Genomic DNA, 23,571 nt, shown 5'->3' with positions numbered 1-23,571 from the left:
GATATTGTACCACAGTCCCTGCAACCAGGTCCCCCTAATATTGTGCCACAGTCACAGCTTACCTGCACCCGAGGTTTCTGATAATTGTGCCACAGTCCATGAACCTAGGGCCCCTGATATTGTGCCACAGTCACTGCACTCTGGGCTCCTGATATTGTGCCACAGTCCGTGCACCCGTGGTTCTTGATATTGTGCGACAGTCCCTGGACTCCGGGCTCCTGATATTGTGCCACAGTCCCTGCATCCGGGGCTCCTGATATTGTGCCACAGTCCCTGCACCCGGGGCGCCTGGTATTGTGCTACAGTCCCAGCAACCGGGGCTCCTGATATTGTACCACAGTCCCTGCACCCGGGGCGCCTGGTATTGTGCTACAGTCCCAGCAACCGGGGCTCCTGATATTGTACCACAGTCCCTGCAACCAGGTCCCCCTAATATTGTGCCACAGTCACAGCTTACCTGCACCCGAGGTTTCTGATAATTGTGCCACAGTCCGTGCACCCAGGGCCCCTGATATTGTGCCGCAGTACCTGCACCCGGGGCTCCTGATATTGTGCCACAGTCCCTACACCCAGGGCCCCTGATATTGTGCCACAGTTCCTGCACTCGGGCTCCTGATATTGTGCCACAGTCCCAGCTTAACTGCACCCGGGGCTCTTGATATTGTGCCAGCACCCGGACCCCTGAAATTGAGCCACAGTCCCAGCACCCAAGACTTTCTGTTATTGTGCCACATTCCCTGCATCCGAGTCCCCCTGATATTGTGCCACAGTCCCAGCTTAACTGTATCCGGGGCTCTTGATATTGTGCCACAGTCCCAGCACCCGGGCCCCTGAAATTGAGCCACAGTCCCTGCACCCAAGACTTTCTGATATTGTGACACAGTCCCTGCACCCGGGGCTCCTGATATTGTGCCACAGTCCATGTACCCAGGGCTCCTGATATTGTGCCACAGTCCCTGCACCACGGTGCTCCTGATATTGTGCCACAGTCCCTTCACCTGAGGCCCCTGATATTATGCCACAGTCCCTGCACCCGGGGCGCCTGATATTGTGCCACAGTCCCAGCAACCATGGCCCCTTATATTGTGCCACAGTCCCTGCAACAGGATTGTTATATTGTGCCACAGTCCCTGTACCTGGGGCCCCTGATATTGTGCCACAGTCCCTGCACCCGGGGCCCCTGAAATAGTGCCACAGTCCCTGCACCTGGGCCCTTGATATTGTGCCACAGTCCTTGCACCCGGGGCCCCTTATATTGTGCCATAGTCCATGCACTTGGGGCTTCTGATATTGTGCCACAGTCCCAGCACCCGGGGCTCCTGATAATGTCCCACATTCCCTGCACTCGGGGCTCCTGATATTGTGCCACAGTACCTGCACCCGGGGTTCTGCTATTGTGCCACAGTCCCAGCACCCGTGGTTCTTGATATTGTGCCACAGTCCCTGGACTCCGGACTCCTGATATTGTGCCACAGTCCCTGCATCCGGGGCTCCTGATATTGTGCCACAGTCCCTGCACCCAAGGCGCTTGATATTGTGCCACAGTCCCTGCACCTGGGGCTCTTGATATTGTGTCACAGTCCCTGCACCCGGTGCTCCTGATATTGTGCCACAATCCCTGCACCCGGGTGCTCCTGATTTTGTGCCACAGTCCCTGCACTCAGGGCTCCTGCACCCGTGGCTCTTGATATTGTGCCACAGTCCCTGCACTCGGGGCCCCTGATATTGTGCCACAGTCCCTGCATCCGGGGCTCCTGATATTGTGCCACAGTCCCTGCAGCGGGGGCTTTTGATATTGTACCACAGTCCCTGCACCCAGGTCCTCCTGATATTGTGCCACAGTCCTTGCACCCAAGGCGCTTGATATTGTGCCACAGTCCCTGCACCTGGGGCTCTTGATATTGTGCCACAGTCCCTGCACCCGGTGCTCCTGATATTGTGCCACAATCCCTGCACCCGGGTGCTCCTGATATTGTGCCACAGTCCCTGCATCCGGGGCTCCTGATATTGTGCCACAGTCCCTGCAGTGGGGGCTCCTGATATTGTACCACAGTCCCTGCACCCGGGTCCTCCTGATATTGTGCCACAGTCCTTGCACCCGGGGCTCCTGATAGTGTACCACAGTCCCTGCACCCGGGTGCTCCTGATATTGTGCCACAGTCCCAGCACCCGGGGCTCCTGATAGTGTACCACAGTCCCTGCACCCGGGGGCTCCTGATATTGTGCCTCAGTCCCAGCATCCATGGCTCTCGATATTCTGCCACAGTCCCAGCACCCAGGGCTCCTGATATTGTGCTACAGTCCCTGCAACAGGATTGTTATATTGTGCCACAGTCCCTGCACCCAGGGCCCCTGATATTGTGCCACAGTCCCTGCACCCGGGCCCCTGAAATTGTGCCACAGTCCCTGCACCCGGGCCCCTGATATTGTGCCACAGTCCCTGCACCCGGGCCCCTTATATTGTGCCACAGTCCATGCACTCTGCGCTTCTGATATTGTGCCACAGTCCCAGCACCCGTGGTTCTTGATATTGTGCCACAGTCCCTGGACTCCGGGCTCCTGATATTGTGCCACAGTCTCTGCATCCGGGGCTCCTGATATTGTGCCACAGTCCCTGCACCCGAGGCGCTTGATATTGTGCCACAGTCCCTGCACCTGGGGCTCTTGATATTGTGCCACAGTCCCTGCACTCAAGGCTCCTGCACCCGTGGCTCTTGATATTGTGCCACAGTCCCTGCATCCGGGGCTCCTGATATTGTGCCACAGTCCCTGCAGCGGGGGCTCCTGATATTGTACCACAGTATCAGGAGCCCCCGCCTGATATTCTGCCACAGTCCCAGCACCCAGGGCTCTCGATATTCTGCCACAGTCCCAGCACCCATGGCTCATGATATTGCACCACAGTCCCTGCACCTGGGCCCCTGATATTGCGCCAAGGTCCCTGCTCCTCAGGCTTCTGATATTGTGCCACAGTCCATGCACCCGGTGCTCCTGATATTGTGCCACAGTCTCAGCACCCGGGGCTCCTGATATTGTGCCACAGTCCCTGCACCCGGGGCTCCTGATATTGTGCCACAGTCCCTGCATCTGGTGCTCCTGATATAGTACCGCTGTCCCTGCACTCGGGCTCCTGTTATTGCGCCACAGTCCCTGCACTCGGGGCTCCTGATATTGTGCCACAGTCTCAGCACCCGGGGCTCCTGATATTGTGCCACAGTCCCTGCACCCGGGGCTCCTGATATTGTGCCACAGTCCCTGCATCTGGTGCTCCTGATGTAGTACCACTGTCCCTGCATTTGGGCTCCTGTTATTGCGCCACAGTCCCTGCACCCGGGGCTCCTGATTTCCCTGCCCCCAGGGCCCCTGATATTCTGAGAACACCTCCCCTCCCATGTAGCCGAGGAGACCATGGAATGATTTTCTCCCCTTTAGAAATAAAACGCTGACGTCATGTGATGTCAGCCGCCCGACCCGAGCAGGCTGACATTGCTTGGTGTTCCCCTGCTCCAGCCCCCTGTCTGCCCCCCAAGGTGCCGAATTTGGACCTGAACAAACGGGTCAGAATTTGCCCGTAATTACCACGGCCTGGGCTTCTTGGTGGTGCACTGCAGGGGCCGGGATCCCCCACCTTCCCTCATCACCTCTTCCCAGGACACGCTTCTCTATGCTGGACTGCAGCGGGATCCAGCTGCGGCACCACCGTCTCCTCTCCCAGATGACGGCCTGTAAAGTCTGTCAGCCATGTCCCGCTGGCATCGCTTCCAATTCTATTCCGCCTACTCCCTCCCAGCAAGCACACTGCTGGGCCCCCCAACCCTCGGGGCCCCATAGCAATTGCATGCTCTATAGTTATGCCAATAAATCCATAGGATCCTCTCCAATCTGTCCTCAACGCTGCAGCCAGGCTTATCTTCCTCTTCCGCCGCTCTAATTCTGCCACTCCCCTTCAACAAAATCTGCACTGGCTTCCATTCCCCTACAGAATTCTCTTCAAACACCTCACACTCACATACAGGGCCATCTCTAATTCCATTGCTCCCTATGGGCCAGATGTATCAAGCTTCCAAAAGTGATAAACTGGAGAGTGATAAACAGACAGCCAATCAGCTCCTATCTGAGATGTTACAGGCTGGTTTTGAAAAATGACAGGTAGGAGCTGATTGGCTGCTTGTTTATCACCCTCCATCTTATCACTTTTTGAAGCTTGATACATCTGGCCCTATATCTCTAACCTCATCTCCATTCATACACCCTCCCGCCCTCTATGGTCGGCTGACGACTGTCATCTCTCCTCCACCCTGATCACTGCTTCCCATGCTAGAGTACAGGACTTTGCCTGTGCTGCACCCCTTCAGTGGAACGCACTCCCTCGCTCCATTAGACTCTCTCTGACCTTGCAAAGCTTCAAACGGGCAGTGAAAACTCACCTATTCATCAAAGCGTACCCTTCCACTGCATAAACCAGCTGGTTCTCTGACCCCTTGCCTGTTTACATCCTGCTATCTAACCACCACCCACTCGCTTGCACCTCTTGTAATCTTTCTGTCTCCCCTTCCTACTAGATTGTAAGCTCCTCCGAGCAGGGCCCTCTTCCCTCTTGTCGTCTAAGCCCTCTTCTCTTCACATGTCACTCACAGCTCTTCTATACTCCAACACTCAGTGACCATCTTCGTCTGAATACTCATCTCCATCATTGGCCTCAAGCCTCTAGTTGTATGTTGATTGGGTCCTCACTACTTACATTTAAGCTGTAATGTGTAGTGATCTGTGGCGCTCTTTATTTGTACTGTATTTTGTTATTTATTCAATGTTATGCCAAGTTTTGTCTCCCTGTATTGTTCCTTTGTACAGCGCTGCGAAACACTTGTGGCACCTTATAAATAAAACTATAATAATAATAATAATTGCACTTAACCTGCACATTGGGCATGATTCTGGTTCAACCATTCTGCACTGCAGGTAGGGTAGATGTTACTTGTGCAGAGAGAATTAGATTTGGGTGGGGTTTAGCTTCAAAGTGAGATCTATATTGCAGTGTAACAATAAAGCAGCCAGTATTTACCCTGCACAGAAACAAAATAACTTACCCAAATCTAACTCTCTCTGCACATTTTACATCTGCCCCACCTGCAGTGCACATGGTTATGTCCATAAGAGGGAGAATTTGCTTTTGCAAGTGAACCAGTATCAGACCCAATGTGCTCGCCCGTCACTGCTTGTAGCTGCATGTAGGCCTCTCGCATGCGCTCTGCAGACCATGCGCATACGTGGCCCTCTGATGATCGCCAGGGCTATGACTTCGCAGCCCAACGTTCAGGGCTGAATTGTGCCCCCAGGCAACAGGGATGTGGGCTGCTCTGTTCCAGGGTCTCTCCTGATCCTATGCTATTACTGCTGGCCTTGTTACACTGACAGGGGTGGTGTTTATGTCCCTCCCCGGCAGGTGTTAAGCTCATAGTAGGGGGAGCATAAATCAATGATAGGCCAATGAAGGGTCCACCATCTGTGTGTGATATATATGGGCCTGATTCAGAGCTGCTGCTGCGTCTTTATGTGACTGCTGCAATAATCCGCTGCTGTGTATAATGACGCACCATCAGGTGCCCCAGCGGAGGCCGCAGCTTCCCTATAACAGGTGCAATTTCTCTGTCTGAACATGGCCGGCGGGGTCAGTGCACTGGTGTTTGTTACACCATCGGTGTCTGCGATACACCCACTGGCATTGCATCAATCTGTGACACGTGCAGCATAGCCCCACCAGTCCGCAGAGAACCATCAGACCTCCACCATCGATGGCTAACTCCCATTGGTGGGAAAACCTCACCCTTATATAGTTATATAGCCTATCACATTTTATCATCCTGCCGCACATGGGGGTAACTACCGACTTGGGAGCAGCCAGGGGCACTTCTGTGGAGGATGAGGCACATGTCAGACTGGGCCCCTCCTCTCAGAAAGCAACACTGTAGAATCTGGGCAATAGCGTCACTAGAGCATGTGCAGGTCTCCGGGAAAATGACGTCGGCAGACATTTTCCCAATGATTTTCTTATTGTGCATGTGAAAAACTACTGATTAAATGGGTGCAGGGTGTGTGGTGTGGACTCCCTGGTCCTATTCCACCGGCGTGCCCATCAGTGACTGGGGCCCAGTGATCCTTCCACTACATCGGCAACTTCACCTCAAAACTGGTTAGTCCCCCCCCCCCATTACTCCAGCCTGCACACCCACATCATATACACCAGATTATGCCAGCCTGTGCCCCTATGCCAGTCTATTCTGCTCCCTCTCCCAGAGGAGTCATCCGGATGCTGTAAGGACCTGGAGCCGCAGAACACAGTGTTATTTGGGATACACTGGGGAAATGTATCAAAACTTGGACAGAGATAAAAACAGAGATAGATAAAGTAACACCACATCAGCTCCTGTCAGTCTTCTACCAAATCCTCTGACATGCCAGTAAATGAGTGGATGGTACTTTATCGGTCCCCACTTTATCTCTCTCAGAGGTTCGATACATCACCCCCACTGTGGCCAGTTCCGTAGTCCCTGATCTGACTTTCCCGGAGCTCCCACAATACGCTGAAGGCCGGGTCTGGCTGTAAGAACGGCGTGGCGCCTGGTAATGCTGAGCCTGGTTATACGCCTGCCAGTTACACTGGATAACGGCACAGCTGGGGGGCAGCAGAAGGAATCCGCATTTGGAATTTGTCACATTTTGGGCATTTCCGTGCTCCTGAATCAACCGTAGCACCACAGCGCGGGAAGTTTGCGCTCGTGGGATTATGCGATAATTGCGGAGACCGTGATTTAAGCTGCTGTTATTGAGCAGCGACTGGTATTAAAAGTTGAGAATAACAATAATTGAACAATTATTATAAACAATTTATCTTACCCTGGAAGAGTCTCACTGCAACAACTTTTGCTGTTTAAAGCACGAGTCGGCGTATCTTCGCATCTATTCATCGGAAAACTAACCATTAACCCTATAATATGAATCATTTATCCGTCCAATAGCTGCGCACAGTGCAACATGGCAACCGGGATCAGCAATGCGGCAAGTAAATAATTCTATTCAGGTGTGATCGCTTTGTAATTCGCCTCTGGGGAATCATTTACCAAACAGCGATGCCACAATTCGCACACTTTGATGCGCAAATTTAAGCAGCACAATTCCAGCGCATAATTGGTGCATAAGTAATAGAGTAAAATATACAGAAAAACTATTTCTGAGAGTGAATGTACTGAACAATAAACATGAACCACAAGATTCTTATGGTCCTCAAATTTCCACGGTAGAAATCTGCAGATTATTAGTTTACTGACCTCCCTGAGATCTGCAGAACATTGCTCTGTGCGTTACATCTGACGATTGCACGCACCGCGCAGAGCATCCCGTATTTAGAAAACAAGAGTAAACTGTGAAAATAAATATATGCCAGTTTAACCCTTCTCTGACCTGGAGAGCTGCAGTTCCTGCCGATAAAGTATTACAGGAGCTGGTTTTCCCCCTGAGGATGAGGATACGGTTTTTTCCCTGCAACTAAAAATGTTGTTTTCATTTTCCGATCAGCGATATAGAGTAGCGCGCAATGGTAAATAACTGTGGAGGGCGCGGGCGCTGCATAAAGAAATATAGGGGTACATTTACTAAGACAGGAGTTGTATTGACTATGGGATGTTGCCCGTAGCAACCAATCAGATGTTGCCCTTAGCAACCAATCAGAATGTTGCCCGTAGCAACATCCCATGTGAAATAGAAGTCCTATCTTAGTAAATTGCCCCCTACTTATTTGTTTAGCAACTTCTAGAAGATAATCGATTTACCTCATAGAATGCTGACAGTGAAACACAGATGATTATAACAGAGAAACGGATGTTTATACAATAGTTTTTATTTTCCCGATAAGTCATAATGAAATAATTACGCAACGCAAAGCATAGTTTATCGGAAAGCATTACCCCCTCGCATCGCTGAGGTTGTGAGTTCAATGGCGAGGCGTCATTGGTGTGCAGTTTGGATGTTCTCCCCAAGTTGACAAAGCGGATCAGAGCGTACCTGCTTTGGGGGCGTTTGGACTTTACCCGTGATCTGAGACCCCCATTGTGCTAAGTTTGGATGCGCAGCTCCCCAGTGTCTCCGTCCCACCTCCTCTCCCAGCTCATCCCGTCTGTCACTTTCCTCTGATTGACTGTCCCCTGGCCTGTGTTCCCCCGCTCTCTCTCCCTCCTATCTATCCCTTTTTCAGCCTTTATGAAATATGCATGCTGAACAGATGTCCGCATCCCCCATCCATTCCTGGTCCTCTCTCTCCCCATCGTTCCCTCTGCCCCTCAGCCAAGTCACAGGAGCCGTTCCAACCCCTCCCATCTCCCTTCCCCAGGGTTTTCCCATTCTGCCAGCCAATGAATTCCCCTCCCAGCTGTTTAATATGCATGATGGAGGGCCCTGCCGTGGCCAATGAGAGCCGTCACCTCTTCCTCATGTGGTCTCCACTGTGCGACTATATATATAAATATATGGAAGTCTTATACACATGGGTGTATGTCTGCGTATCAGCTCTGTCTGTGTGTGGCTGAGAGTCTGTCCTACATGTATGTCTCTATATGTGTCCTGGATCTGCCTGTCCTCTGAGGCAGGACGCTCCGCGTTCACCTTGCACGCCGCCGCCGCGCCCGAGACGGGAAACTTTCACTGGTGCTAACGTCCGCTCGCACAGTTCCTGCAACCCATGGACACGTGAAACGGAGACGCCAGACTGCACGTAACAGGCCATGCACAGGTGGGTGCTGGGGATCTATAGGTGGGGTACGGGGTATATACGCTGGCCCAGGGGGAACTGGAGTTTGCGAACAATAGTAATTCTTGTAGAAGTGCCACACACTGATCTGTTCCACTATATGCACCCATATGTCATGTATGACTGATCTATTCCACTATATACACATATGTCATGTATGACTGATCTGTTACACTATACGCACCTATATGTCATGTATGACTGATCTGTTACACTATACGCACCTATATGTCATGTATGACTGATCTGTTACACTATACGCACCTATATGTCATGTATAACTGATCTGTTCCACTATATGCACCTAAATGTAATGTATTGCTCACTGACTGACCTGTTACACTATATGCACCTATATGTAATGTATTGCTCACTGACTGACCTGTTACACTATATGCACCTATATGTAATGTATTGCTCACTGACTGACCTGTTACACTATATGCACCTATATGTAATGTATTGCTCACTGACTGACCTGTTACACTATATACACCTATATGTAATGTATAGCTCACTGACTGACCTGTTACACTATATACACCTACATGTATTCACTGACTGACCTGTTACACTATATACACCTATATGTAATGTATAGCTCACTGACTGACCTGTTACACTATATACACCTATATGTAATGTATAGCTCACTGACTGACCTGTTACACTATATACACCTACATGTATTCACTGACTGACCTGTTACACTATATACACCTATATGTAATGTATAGCTCACTGACTGACCTGTTACACTATATAAGCCTACATGTATTATCTCTATGACTGACCTGTTACACTATATACACCTACATGTATTATCTCTATGGTTCACTGACTGACCTGTTACACTATATACACCTACATGTATTATCTCTATGGTTCACTGACTGACCTGTTACACTATATAAGCCTACATGTATTATCTCTATGACTGACCTGTTACACTATATGCACCTATACAGTATGTAATGTATTGATCACTGACTGACCTGTTACACTATATACACCTATATGTAATGTATTGATCACTGACTGACCTGTTACACTATATAAGCCTACATGTATTATCTCTATGACTGACCTGTTACACTATATGCACCTACATGTTACAGTATGTATAGCTCACTGACTGACCTGTTACACTATATACACCTACTGTATATGTAATGTATCTATTTTAATATTTCTAATTATCTATAAACCTATTTATATCTGAAGTATTAAGTATCGATAATACCTATCCTTGAAGATCTATTTATTTAATATATATAATATTCTTATATTTTTCTCATATCTGTATACATCTAAACTGTTTGATAACTCAAATATCTACTTATCTAGCAATACATTTTGTTCAACAAAGTGAATTTATAACTATCTATCCATCCATCTATCATCCATCCATCTATCTATCTATCCATCTATATATCCATCTATATATCTATCTATCTATCTATCCATCTATCTATCTCCTATCTATCTATCCATCTATATATCCATCTATATATATATCCATCTATATATCTATCCATCTATCTATCTCCTATCTATCTATCTATCTATCTATCTATCCATCTACCCATCTATCTCCTATCTATCTATCTATCTATCTATCCATCTACCCATCTATCTCCTATCTATCTATCTATCTATCTATCCATCTATCTATCTATCTATCTATCTATCCATCTATCAAATAGTGTTTCATATCTAAGTATCTATGAGGACTAATTTACATATATATATATTGATATATCCATGATGATCTATATACTTCATATCTTTAATGAATGAATGAATGACGTAGTGATGTGACGGACAGATGTGCGGATCCCACGCTGGGCATGCAGGGGTTAATTAGTCCCTTTGTCTGTGAAGTTTATGGATTCGGTATTAGTGGGCCCCCGGCAGCGCTGACATCTGTCAGTCCCCTGCAGACGTGTCATCCGCTCCTTCCCTGTCTAGGGTGGTGCTTCCCCCCCGCACATTGACAACAAACACCATTCGGTGCCAGCGGCCCTCCCGCCAGCGCCCAGGCCTCTGCCGCCAACAAAGAGTTACCGGGTGGCAGATTTCATTCCTGAACTGAGGGGTTATCATGTACAGAATAAACAGTGACACCCAGATCTAAGGACATTGCAACATGTTGTTCCCCCAAATCTGTCTGTGTTCATACTGTGGTTCCCCAGCATTACAGGCCTGACCCGCTGCTGGGGTCCTGGTTGCTGTGTGTGTATGTGTGTGTGTGTGTGTGTGTAGCATGCAATGAAGGGACCTGTGACGGTGACATGTCTGTGATACCCACATTGGTTCATTATACGGATTCCCCTTTGCAATAGTGTTATTACATCCAGGTTCTATAACAGTTTTGGGGGCTAGAAGGTGACAAAGCATATCACTTATACTTTTCAAATGTCACAGGCGAGAATAGGGAACATTATACCGATCAGTACTATAAAATCTCTGGGGATATTTCATAAGGGGTCCTCTCTCCAAAAGAGCTGACAATCTACGCAGTCTTGTGACTGTAAACAACTCTTCTCCTAGGCTACAGGTACATAGTGACTTTCCACAGGCGGTGAATGTGTATTCTTACGCCGCTCTGACGCGCATATTCCAAACTGTGTGCCTGCACATGTTCCATGTAAGCTTCCGTTGTGCGACAGGTCTGATGTTAAATGCGGAACTCACAAGTGTTGACCCCCGGTACAGTGTGCTGGAGATCTATGTGATGGCTCATTTAGTACATAGCGTACTACTCCTCTGGGGGCCTTACGGATGGTGTAATGGTTAGCATTACTGCCTCACAGCGCTGAGGTCATAGTTTTGATGGGTGTGGTATAGGGTTCCGACAGTCAGGATCCCGACAGTCATTATCCCGACGTCGGGATCCCGACTGGCCGAACCCAGCCAGGATTTGAGCGCAACAGAGCCCCTTGCAGGCTCGCTGCGCTCGCCGCCACCTATTCTATTCTTCCTCTATGGGGGTCGTGGGCCCCCATGAGGGAGAATAGCCGGTGGCTGTCGGGCCCCCATGTGTCGGGGTTTTGACTGTCGGGATCCCGGTTTTGAGTCCCACCATGGCCCTAACTGTGCAGAGTTGGTATATTCTCCTTGTACTTGCGTGGGTTTCCTCCGGGTACTCCTCCTAGCATTAACGATGGCACTCCTATTGCTGTTATATCAAGGGCACAGGACTGGGTTTTGTGTCATTTCTCTATGACTGTGTGCACCACAAAAGTAATCTGTCCCCAGTCCAGAACTTTCACTCAGCATTTATTCATTTCTGTGTAACAGCTGCTGGTATCAGAACTTTGTGCTATGATGCAGGGAATGAGATGTACTTTGTATTTAATCCCAATTTAATCTGGATGAATCGCACGGCGTCCTGTACACATTCGATGTACAGATCTGTAAGATATAGTCTTGCCCGCACGGTCTATTTTTCTATTCGATTGGTGGGGGCCGCACATCAGGATCGAATCAAAATCAAATGTGTTCAATTTCTGTTGGATTTCATTCGGTTTTGCTTATATAAGCAAAAATCAATAGAAAAATAGACCAAATCGAACCGTGTGTATGCCCTAATAGTTCTGGAGCAGATCTGAGCGTAATAAGTCAATCCTTAATGCTCGCTAGTATCATACTGTCAGGATAGATTACATAATAAAATAAGAGGAGAAATGTAGACATTCATGTAAATTAAATACTTATAATTATATATATATATATATATATATATATATATATATATTCATTATGTCAAATCCAGGTTTGGTAAGAAACAAATACAAAAGTTTTAAAGATCTATCTATATTTATTTTATATTTAATATATGGAATTATTCTATATCAGATGCATTTTCAATTCATTATTCACAATCAGCAAGGAATAATACATACCTACACAGTAACGTATATATTTATAAATAAATAGTGTTAATAGTGGGCGCTGCGGATCCCTTGAGGCGCCATTTAACTAAAGGATAATAATACTAGCAATAATAATAACCAATCCTCAACACAAAGGAACAGACTCTGAAATTAACATTTCTCCCCCCCCCCCTTTTCTCTTGGTGAATGGGGATTTCACCTGTTTTCACTGCCCCCTCCCCAACAAGAGGAAATAAGTCTAAATCCTAAAGAGGAACTGCACCCTCACGGTGATTAGAATACCACAGTGACAGCGCAGAGTATCCCTATAACTGTTCTCTGTGATTCTCAACCAAAAATGAACAATGGTTGCAGCATTTAAGTTCCCCACATCGGTAAAATAAATAGGAGAATTCCCAAGGTCCAGGAAGGGAAAGTTTTGCAAACTGTTGGGAGTTTTTGGGGTCACATTTACTGGCTGTGAAATAAATTCTAAAATACGCTTAAACAGCATTGGTGAAAAGAAAATGACATACAATCTTAACGAATTAACTGTTCCACTGTTTGCGGCGTTAGAATCTGACCCCCCTTTTGCAGTCCGGAACTGATGAGAATACTCCTACATCCCCCGCGTCAATGCCATTATCTGGATTAACAGGCAATTAGAGAAGTCACAAACCCGATGAAGTCCCGAGTTTCTGCTGTCTGTCGTTGTATGCTTTTGTTATGTTTTTTTTTTTCTTACAAGAGAACACATTTCATTAAGCAATAAACCCCCTAACGAGGCTCCAGTGGGCCGTGTGAGCGCGTATAAACAGCAGCGCAGGCGGCGTAAGTGGACGGCTCTGATTTTTTATTTTCGCAGCGTGCAAAAGTTGGACGGAGTTCGAGAGGAAAGGGTAAAAAAAAAAAAGGCAAAGCGTTCGGATATCCTGCAACCGCGCTAATGCCTCCCTTTACACTTGAAAGGAATTTCAGGACATTAATCCCATTGTGATCACTAATGACACTGAGAGCCTTGCTCGTTAAAAAGGAGGATAATGCGTATCATTGGTAGAGACAGACCAAAGGTGAACGCGCGTCCAACCAATGTACAATAGACAGGTCCGTGGCGCAATTAAAAGAGTACGGCGGGGGACAGAGCGTTATTAAAAGTTGTTGCCCGTGTAACATAGCTGCATGTTCCATTCACACAGATAATTAGGTGAAAGTTTCACCAGCCCGAGAACAGAGATCCGAGATCAGCGATGATGGCAGGGAAAGAAATATAAATATTTATTTAAGTCTGTAGCCTGATAACAGAGAACAATGGCTTCCTCGTCTTCGTACCACAATGCCGTGGTATACTTTAAAACATTATTTAGTAACAGATGCCCTTGAATCATTGCTAACGCCCCATGGACAAGGGTAGCTTACACCAGCCCTGTCTGAATTGCAAATACACCCAATGTTCTAATAGGTGTAGTCAGCGTAACTTGTTAGTGCATAGGTTATAATGCACAGACACAGGTGAGCCTCCGGCATTTACATCCAGCATCCGCATCAACTAAACTTTGCCAAAGTTCTTGCACAGGCTTCCTGATTGGTCTACGCGCTGCGCTATGAACGCAGCTGTCCCTGGGAGATTACGGTGATACCGCGCACCCAACACCTGTGTACATTGGCGACACGTCTGCTGTGACTTAATGACGGGAATTGTTATATATGAGCGCTGCTCAGCAAAGAGGCACAATGACATAATGCGTTTCCCAAGCCCATGTATTCCGCACCTTAATCCCTCTCGGTGTCTTCGGATTCCAATCTTGCAAGATTGCATTACTGGTTAGCAGGTTTTCCCGGCTCTCAGCTGCACCCGGCCTCGGTAATCAGATGAATTTCCCAGTCCCTGTACAGAAAGAGGCCATTTTTATCCAGTATCCCTCCTGACAATAGGTGTTCCCATTAATCATTTCTGGCCCCTCCACCCACCTCCATGTCACAGTGGAATAGGATGGAGAGAGGACTGACATATGTGTATTATCTGGAGTAATTCACTTGGGGTGAGTAGCATTTATTTTAAATAGCAGAGACAAGGCCTCCTCTGGATGTGATTAGTGGGGAGTATGTGCCATTGGGGGATGCTGTGTAGTATTCCACGTTACCCCCCCTCCCCCCCCCCATCTGCAGACTATGATCCTATATAATAACGCTACACCTGTACGATTCTGGATAAACAGATAGCTAGGGGATCTGCAATTCTATTTACAACATTATTGTCATTTATGACCTATATTATTGTCAGATAATATTGATTAAGGATATGCATTGGCTACGGTCTCAGGGCGGTGGCGCTGAACGGGTTAATTATAACGGCAGATATTGGTGCTAGGTAAGGCAGGAAATGATACTATGGCAGATTCGGGGACCATGGTGTAGCCTCCAGCCTGTTTGTATTACAGTATAAGAGCATTGTCTTCGTGTTCCGTAGCCTCTGGTGTCAGTCACGTACAGCCTGTGGCTGTGGGATCTCCTGTATATTATCCCGGCATTACCTGCAGCCATACTGCGCATTGCAATGGGCAACTGGATGACTGCGCAGTGACTGAGGCCCAGCTACTCAAGCCATTGCCAACAACAATGCCATTACTGCTGGGCACATAAATATCAGCCCGTGTGGGCATACACCGGTATCTGGGTTGTTGTGAATAGACATAGAGATGAGGGAGATAGTAATGAAGGAGAAGATAAGGATGAGATATTTATTTATTTATTAAGGTGTATCTATAGGACATCAGCTTGTGTAATAAGACACAAGGATCAGTGCTATATATAGTGCACAGTGACAGCAGAGGTTGGGGTGCATGATCCAGTCACATGGCTGGGTTGGCCTGCAGTCAGCATGGATGTGTGAGAACACAAGTACGTTCTGAGTGATCTGCATAGAAATGTGGTCATTAGTAGGAAAACTTATAGAGATTTTATGGGGGGTGATAGACAGACAGACAGACATTGGAAGAGAAACAGACAGATGGTGTTTGTATGTCTCGGATGCCCCTGGGGAACGTCAGTTTGGCAGAGAGAGGTCTCTTTCCACTTTATTCATCTTAAATAAAAGCCGGTTACAGGGTCCCTGGGGTTACGGCAATAGTTAGTGGGGCTACATTACATTAGTCAGCTGCTAGTTTCCTGTCTTACAGGACAGGTACAACCTACAGCAATTGTCAGGCTGCTACTGTGCTCCCTACTGTGGTACATCAGCAGATAGATTCCAGGGGTGTTTTAGATAGATAGATAGATAGATAGATAGATAGATAGATAGATAGATAGATAGATAGATAGATAGATAAGAGATATGTAGATAGATAGATAGATAGATAAATAGATAGGAGACATATAGATAAATAGAGAGATAGATAGGAGATATATATAGATAGACAGATAGAGAGATAAATAGATAGAAGATATGTAGATAGATAGATAGATAGATAACTAGGTAGGTGATAGACAGATAGATAGACAGACAGACAGATAGACAGACAGATAGATAGATAAGAGATATGTAGATAGATAGACAGATAGATAGATAAATAGATAGGAGACATATAGATAAATAGAGAGATAGATAGGAGATATATATAGATAGACAGATAGAGAGATAAATAGATAGAAGATATGTAGATAGATAGATAGATAGATAGATAACTAGGTAGGTGATAGACAGATAGATAGACAGACAGATAGACAGACAGATAGATAAGAGATATGTAGATAGATAGATAGATAGATAGATAGGAGACATATAGATAAATAGAGAGATAGATAGGAGATATATAGACAGACAGAGAGATAAATAGATAGAAGATATGTATATAGATAGATAGATAGATAGATAGATAGATAGGAGACATATAGATAGATAAATAGAGAGATAGATAGGAGATATATAGACAGACAGATAGAGAGATAAATAGATAGAAGATAAGTAGATAGATAACTAGATAGGCGATAGACAGATAGGAGATTTATAGATAAGAGATATGTAGATAGATAGATAGATAGATAGATAGATAGATAGATAGATAGATAGGAGATATGTAGATAGATAGGAGACATATATATATATAAATAGAGAGATAGATAGGATACATATATATATATATAAATAGAGAGATAGATAGGATACATATATATATAAATAGAGAGATAGATAGGAGACATATATAGATAGACAGATAGAGATAAATAGATAGAAGATATGTAGATAGATAGATAACTAGGTAGGCGATAGATGGACAGATAGATAGATAGATAGATAGATAGGAGATATGTAGATAGATAGATAGGAGACATATATATATATATATATATAAATAGAGAGATAGATAGAAGATATGTAGATAGATAGATAACTAGGTAGGCGATAGACAGATAGATAGATAGATAGATAGATAGATAGGAGATATGTAGATCGATAGATAGATAGGAGACATATATATAAATAGATAGCTAGGAGATATATAGATAGAAGATATGTAGATAGATAGATAACTAGGTAGGCGATAGACAGATAGATAATGCTGTTCCGAGCCCAGGAATCCGAGCCAGTAAAAGCTATGTAGTACGCAGGACAGAGAGAGCCCAGGAGGAGTCTGTATCTGTGTCACACAGACCCCCCGGGACCCCTATAGAGTGAAGACCCTTTCAGACACACTGCAGAAAGCAGCTGTGCTGGGTTCCATATGTCTGCAGTGGTAGAATATGTGAGATTGTGGCTAATGTCTCCTCCCTCCTTCCCATCCATCTACCACCTGTCCCGTCTCAGGAGACCCCGGAGAGAGAAATGCTTTTTCATTTACATCTATATTTATGAAATGTGTCGGCTTCCCCCCCAGGGTTGGGCCGCACTGATGGGTGCTTCATTCTGTCTCTCCCATTAGTACGACGTGTCAGCTGCACTTAGTCTGAGGGAAGATCTGTGACAGCGGACATATTTCCTGCCCCTCATCCATCTCTTCCCTGCCCCCCTCTCATTTCTAGGGTTTGGGACTTTCCTCCCTCTCGATTTCTCCACCATTATCCCCTGACACATAATATTTAGGCCATTACTGTGGCACGTCACTGCTTGTGACTAATGTACCTGAGTATATGTACTGTAGGTAAGCCATTGTCTGGCCTAAGCTGGTCTGAGGGAAGGAAAGGGTTCTAGATGTCTCATGGGTCCCGCAAGGTTCTAAGCAACCAATCTCCTGAAGAACTTCTAGAATGGTTTTGGTTGGCAAATCTTTAACGCCAGGGGTAGTCAACCCGGTCCTGTGTTGGTCTTTACCATATAGCATGCCTTGTCCACCTGTGGCTCTCCAGATATCGAGTCACAGCATCCTCCTGCAATCAGCTGATAAAGCATGCTGGGACTTGTAGTTTCACAACAGCTGGAGGGCCACAGGTTAGCTGGGCCTGCAGTATGACATTGCCCTAAGCAGGAAACCCTGTGGTGATGAATATACGGTACAATGCAGGCAGCACCGTACATTCTAGGAGCAGCAGCAGTCAGTCAGGGCTACGCTGAAGTGTCTTCATGCAGGATAGAGGACTCCGACGTCTAATGCCTGGTAGGGGGGTCTCAATTACTACTGCATAATAAAAACCCATGCAATGATCGCTTGTGTATGATGCGGCAATATATAGTGCCAGATGTACTATGCTTCAAAATGTTATAAAGCGGAGAGTGATAAACTACAAGCTAGTCAGCTCCCAACTGCGATTTTACAGACTGGGGGGCAGATGTATTAAGCCTTAACAGGAGATAACTGCAAGGGTGATAAGGAGAGATAAACGTCCAGCCAATCAGCTCCTTACTGACTTTTTTCAAACACAGCCTGTAACATGGCAGTTAGCAGGTGATTGGCTGAAGATTTATCTCTCTTTATCTCCCTTGAATATATCTCTTGTTAAGGCTTAATACATCTGCTCCTGTGTATGAAAAATGACAGTTGAGAGCTGACTGACTTCTGACTTATGTCTCTCCACTTTATCACTTTTTGAAGTTTAGTACATCTGGCCCATGGTGTTATATACAGAGATGGGGTAGCCATCCAGCTTTTGTAGAAAGAAACCTTTTGTCTACCATGACAGGTCATGCTGGGACATTTAGTACCCATAATTAAAAGGGTGAACTCCGGTACATTGTGAAGGGGTTGTGTAAGCAAGAACCCAGAAATAATGCAGCAGATGTATGACGCCTTAGAAAGAGATAAACGCGAGGGAGATAAAGCGTGATAAACGTCCAGCCAATCAGCTCCTAACTGTCACTGTATAGAGAGTGCATGGGAAATGGCAGTTAGGATCTGATCGGCTTAATACATCTGCCCCAGTGATAGGTGGTTAGCATTGCTGCCGGATTTCCTGCTTACCCAGGGTAATGTCTCAGTTGATCCTCCCACATGTCAGAGTAGGCTCCCTCCTACTGTCCAATAAGCTGCTGGTTAGGTTGCATAGTACCCGGGGTGTCTATGTAAGAGTGCCTGTGATAGAAGTAGGAGGATTGTAACTTCCAGGCCAACGCTCTTCTGCTTGGGTACGATTCTGGGATTGTACTGTGTAGCGGATTATGTTGGTGCTATGTAAGGGAATGAACAGCTACTGTAAGTGTGAATTAACCTATTTAATAAGCCCCGTACAAGCAGCTGCTATTGTGCTTTTAGCTTTTATGAGGTTACTAATCACAGATATTTTTTGGCTAGCTTTATATTCTTTTATGGGTTTGTCTTTCCTACATAGACGCCTCTCTAATTTCCATTAAATCCTTTTTTTTCTCCTGTTGGCATAATTCCCTTCATAGCCATTAAGGAACAGTTTTATAATTTCTCTATTTCTCTTCATTCCAGGGGGACACGCAAGAACACGAGACCACAGAGGAAAATAAAAGCTAATCTCAGCTGAACACTTTTATGACTTAAATATTTCTCTTAAGCGCGTTGCCTGAGCTGAGGAACTCATCGTGTGCCTGGAAGCGACGCGTTTCACACACCGGTCACCCACATTCCAACGTGACTTGAAGGACACCTTCTCTTCTGAAGCACTTTATAGAACGGTCTGGGGTACACAAGGGACAGAGTTTACAGATCCGGGGGGAGGAATGATGTTAAACTCCGAACAGACAGAGATCCCTGTCCACTCAGAGACTGAATCTGTGTTCAGTGACTGCGGAGGCGGGGGAGGACTCAACGATGGCAGCGGCATCAGCTTATGCGGAGATACACGGATTTGTGATTCAAGCGATTCGGTAAAACGAGAGCTCCAGCACTTAAGTCGGGAGGAGAGGCGTAGGCGAAGGAGGGCCACCGCCAAATATCGCACAGCACACGCTACCCGAGAGCGCATTCGGGTGGAAGCGTTCAACTTGGCCTTTGCGGAGCTGCGCAAACTCCTCCCCACTCTGCCCCCCGACAAGAAACTGTCCAAAATTGAAATCCTCCGACTAGCTATCTGCTACATCTCCTATCTCAACCATGTTCTAGATGTGTGACACGTCACCGGTGCACTAACTGGGCTATGACGCACCCTCTTCATTTTATGCTGCTGTAATTCAGCGAAATTAGGACTTTTATGGCAGTGGAGAGTCTGTGGGACCAAATCTTTCCCCCGATCATGGATTTTAGTAGCTCCCCCAACTAGAATGTACATATCCTACCTTCATGCCTTCTCAGCAACCCCATTATGCATAGAAGCCAAATTCACAGTTGCATTATTCATAGACCCTTCTGTTGGTCACGCACACATGAGTCTGACAGAATGACCAATGTGATAGAAGGCCTCACATCTAATCATTTCGCCAATCATAGCTCCGACAAGCTCATTTTATGCCCAAGACTAAATTCCCTGGTTGCACATCATGCATTCTAAAAACACTTAAAATAGCGCCCAAATTGGGTTCATTCTTTTGGACTACCTAGTTTCATTTGTATTTCCCCACTATAATGGTTCCTGGTGTACATCAACAAGAATCAGGACCAGCAATGATGTCTCCACCAAGCATTCTAATCATGTTTCACCTGTACTTCAATATAATTGCTCCTCATGTACATCGGCAAGAAGCAGGACCAATGATGCCTCCACCAAGCATTCTAAAGTATGTTTCAGTTGCACTTCTTCAATATGATTGCTCCTCATGTACATCAGCAAGAAGCAGGACCAATGATGCCTCCACCAAGCATTCTAAAGCATGTTTCAGTTGAACTTCTTCAATATGATTGCTCCTCATGTACATCAGCAAGAAGCAGGACCAATGATGCCTCCACCAAGCATTCTAAAGCATGTTTCAGTTTCACTTCTTCAATATGATTGCTCCTCATGTACATCGGCAAGAAGCAGGACCAATGATGCCTCCACCAAGCATTCTAAAGTATGTTTCAGTTGCACTTCTTCAATATGATTGCTCCTCAAATACATCAGCAAGAAGCAGGACCAATGATGCCTCCACCAAGCATTCTAAAGTATGTTTCAGTTGAACTTCTTCAATATGATTGCTCCTCAAGTACATCAGCAAGAAGCAGGACCAATGATGCCTCCACCAAGCATTCTAAAGTATGTTTCAGTTGCACTTCTTCAATATGATTGCCCCCCCATGTACATCAGCAAGAAGCAGGACCAATGATGCCTCCACCACCAAGAACTATTATGTATGTTTCAGCAGAACCAGCAAAGATACCGTCACCAAGTGTACAAAAGTTGAATTTCTTCATTACGATAGTTCATTCTGTACATCGGAAGAAGATGACCAGCCTTGATAGCGCCTCAAGTATGCTAAAGTTATTTCATTATGATTGCTCCTCCTGTAAATTGTTGTGAAGAGGGCCCAGCACTGATAACTCCACCGAATGTACGAAAGTTATGGTTTTTTGGAACTTCTTCTTATGATGGTTCCTGATTAATAACTTCTAGACGCAGCAATGATATCTTCAGCAAGACAGATACTACTTTGAGAATTGTGTACAGCAAATGGACCTTTTTCAGACGTTCATTAAGAAGTCCTCTTAATTTTGTCCGCATTTAATATTAGAGACAATGCTAAACGCGTTCTCTGACCCGGCCGACGGGCCGTGGTATGACAAACATGGTATTCCAAAGGTCAAATCTTTCTATAATCCTTTGTACTGCTCCACCAAGGGTCCTAACCACACATCACATGGAATTTAGGTGGCAAATATATGTCCTGAAAAGTCTTCTATGCTGCAGATGTCTGATGTATAACCCATATGTACAGAATCACACTGGTGTAATTGAATTAGTCTATTTTAGGCAAGCAGTCCTTAATTACTGGAAAAATAGATTAAAATGTGCACTTTTCCTTTAATACTAAAACCAATGTATAATTTATTAGTCTTTGTCTGTTGACCGGTAATGAAGAGAAGTGGGTCTGTGTGTACAAGTTACTCGTAGTTGGTGATCGATTATCTCTATACGAGTGGATTACCAAGTCCGCACTATTTTTGCTTTTAAACCTCTGTGACTTGATTAGTTAATTACTTTGAGGGCACAATTCAGCATTGATTGCTAATGAAAGAAAACGCAGTTGCCAGCGATCAAAAAGTCACCACCTAGAGAAAACGTCCGCCTCTTGCAAAACTGCAAATACATCGCAAAGTGCGACGCATTCTCAGATCCATTCCCCCCAAAAAATCAAGGTGTTTTTTTTTTCCATCTGCGCCAGTCTAGGGCTTCAAGTAATCGTCTCAAGTAGAAGTGATCATCGCTGATGGCAGACCCACCCGAAAAGTGCCTGGGGAAGCCTACGTTTTCACCAACACACCCAGAAAATGCCAAGTTTCCACCTCTGAATGCCAGCTTCCTGTCAGTCAAACTGCTATGTATTTATACTTATATGTATTTATTTGCCGTATAGCGAATCCTTTAAATAGCAATCCATGCTGAATTAGACCCTATATACGGTCTCAAACTGCTACTCTAGACTGAAAACAACAATGTTATACTACCTAATGTAGCTATAAAATCATAATTGACCATATCACATTAACATAGACTCCCCTGCAATGGCCACTTTTTCATGATCTCAAAGAACTCGGGAAAGTAGAACGTCACAAATCAGATGTTGCAACTGCATTCATTTTGGAATATATCAGTCAACGCCACTTAAGTAACCCTTTCAGTGCCAAGTCAATAAATGTTTCTCCGAGCAGAGAATGCGACGTTGCAAATCCAACTTCTTCGTTGAATCCTTTTAGTCTAAGATCTTCTGATGTTTGTTTTTTGCCCCAATCCCTTCCCCACTGCCACAATGTCATTTTTACTCGCTCTCAGAGTTTCAAAAACCTATGTGCCAGGAATTTATTTATTTATCTTATTAATTTATTTATACAATTATTTATTTGCTGTGTTGTGCACTTTTTATGATGACTAATGAACCCACGGACTATGTGTGCCAGCCTGGGCGCACAGGCACACCCGGGCTGCCCTCCAGTCTTACCTCTGTTTCGCCGCTGATAGCGTTGTTTGTTCTGTAGATATGTTTGATGACCTTTAAATAAGCCCTTGAAATGAAAAAGAGTAACAAGCCTGTAAATAATCCGACAATGTTTTATGTGTTTAGAACGGATACGAACTATTTATGATTTCTTAAAAAAGCGGAATTCAATTAAAAAAAAATCTAATTGAAAGCACCTTTTGGAGTCTTGTTGTTATTACTATTAATTATACTCAGGGATCGTGTGTTTGTTTCTGTGCGTCAGACTGTTCTAGGCTGAGTGGGAAAAGTGCCAGTCTGGTAGCACCAAAACTGAGCTTCAGCTACAATGCAAAAGCTGGCAGCTCTGAGACAGCTAATAATATAAAGAAGTATTATTCATGGCTGCTTCTACTCCACGCATTGGGACTTTTTATGTGTATAGGGGGTTATTC

General features: G+C 45.6%; 1 protein-coding gene and 1 long non-coding RNA gene across 3 annotated transcripts in view; one reads left to right on the top strand and one right to left on the bottom strand.

Moving 5' to 3' along the window:
* Positions 1–8,480: 8,480 nt before the first annotated feature.
* On the top strand, positions 8,481–23,323 carry NHLH1 (nescient helix-loop-helix 1). Of its 2 annotated transcripts, none has more exons than XM_083167127.1 (2): positions 8,481–8,782; positions 19,542–23,323. In XM_083167127.1, the coding sequence occupies exon 2, from the start codon at positions 19,793–19,795 to the stop codon at positions 20,180–20,182; it is 390 nt and encodes a 129-aa protein (XP_083023253.1). In that variant the 5' UTR covers positions 8,481–8,782; positions 19,542–19,792; the 3' UTR covers positions 20,183–23,323. The 2 variants fall into 2 exon arrangements, with proteins under 2 accessions (XP_083023253.1, XP_083023254.1); XM_083167128.1 differs by lacking the exon at positions 8,481–8,782 and adding an exon at positions 14,580–14,717.
* The window catches only part of LOC146050215 (uncharacterized), a 49,654-nt gene continuing 38,752 nt past the window's right edge, over positions 12,670–23,571 (bottom strand). The window contains exons 3-4 of the long non-coding RNA XR_014466283.1: positions 23,141–23,204; positions 12,670–14,563 (exon numbers count right to left, since the gene is read on the bottom strand). This is a non-coding gene — a long non-coding RNA (uncharacterized LOC146050215). The remainder of the gene's footprint in view (positions 14,564–23,140; positions 23,205–23,571) is intronic.

Source organism: Crinia signifera, chromosome 12, assembly GCF_055691185.1.
Source record: "Crinia signifera chromosome 12, ASM5569118v1, whole genome shotgun sequence".
NCBI classification, from domain to species: Eukaryota; Metazoa; Chordata; class Amphibia; order Anura; family Myobatrachidae; genus Crinia; species Crinia signifera.
Note: the sequence above shows the minus strand (reverse complement) of the source record. Positions and strands in the feature narration are given on the sequence as shown.

Bases quoted from the DNA above. Each gene is read 5' to 3' on its own strand.
- NHLH1 (XM_083167127.1), top strand. From the start codon at position 19,793: ATGATGTTAAACTCCGAACAGACAGAGATCCCTGTCCACTCAGAGACT.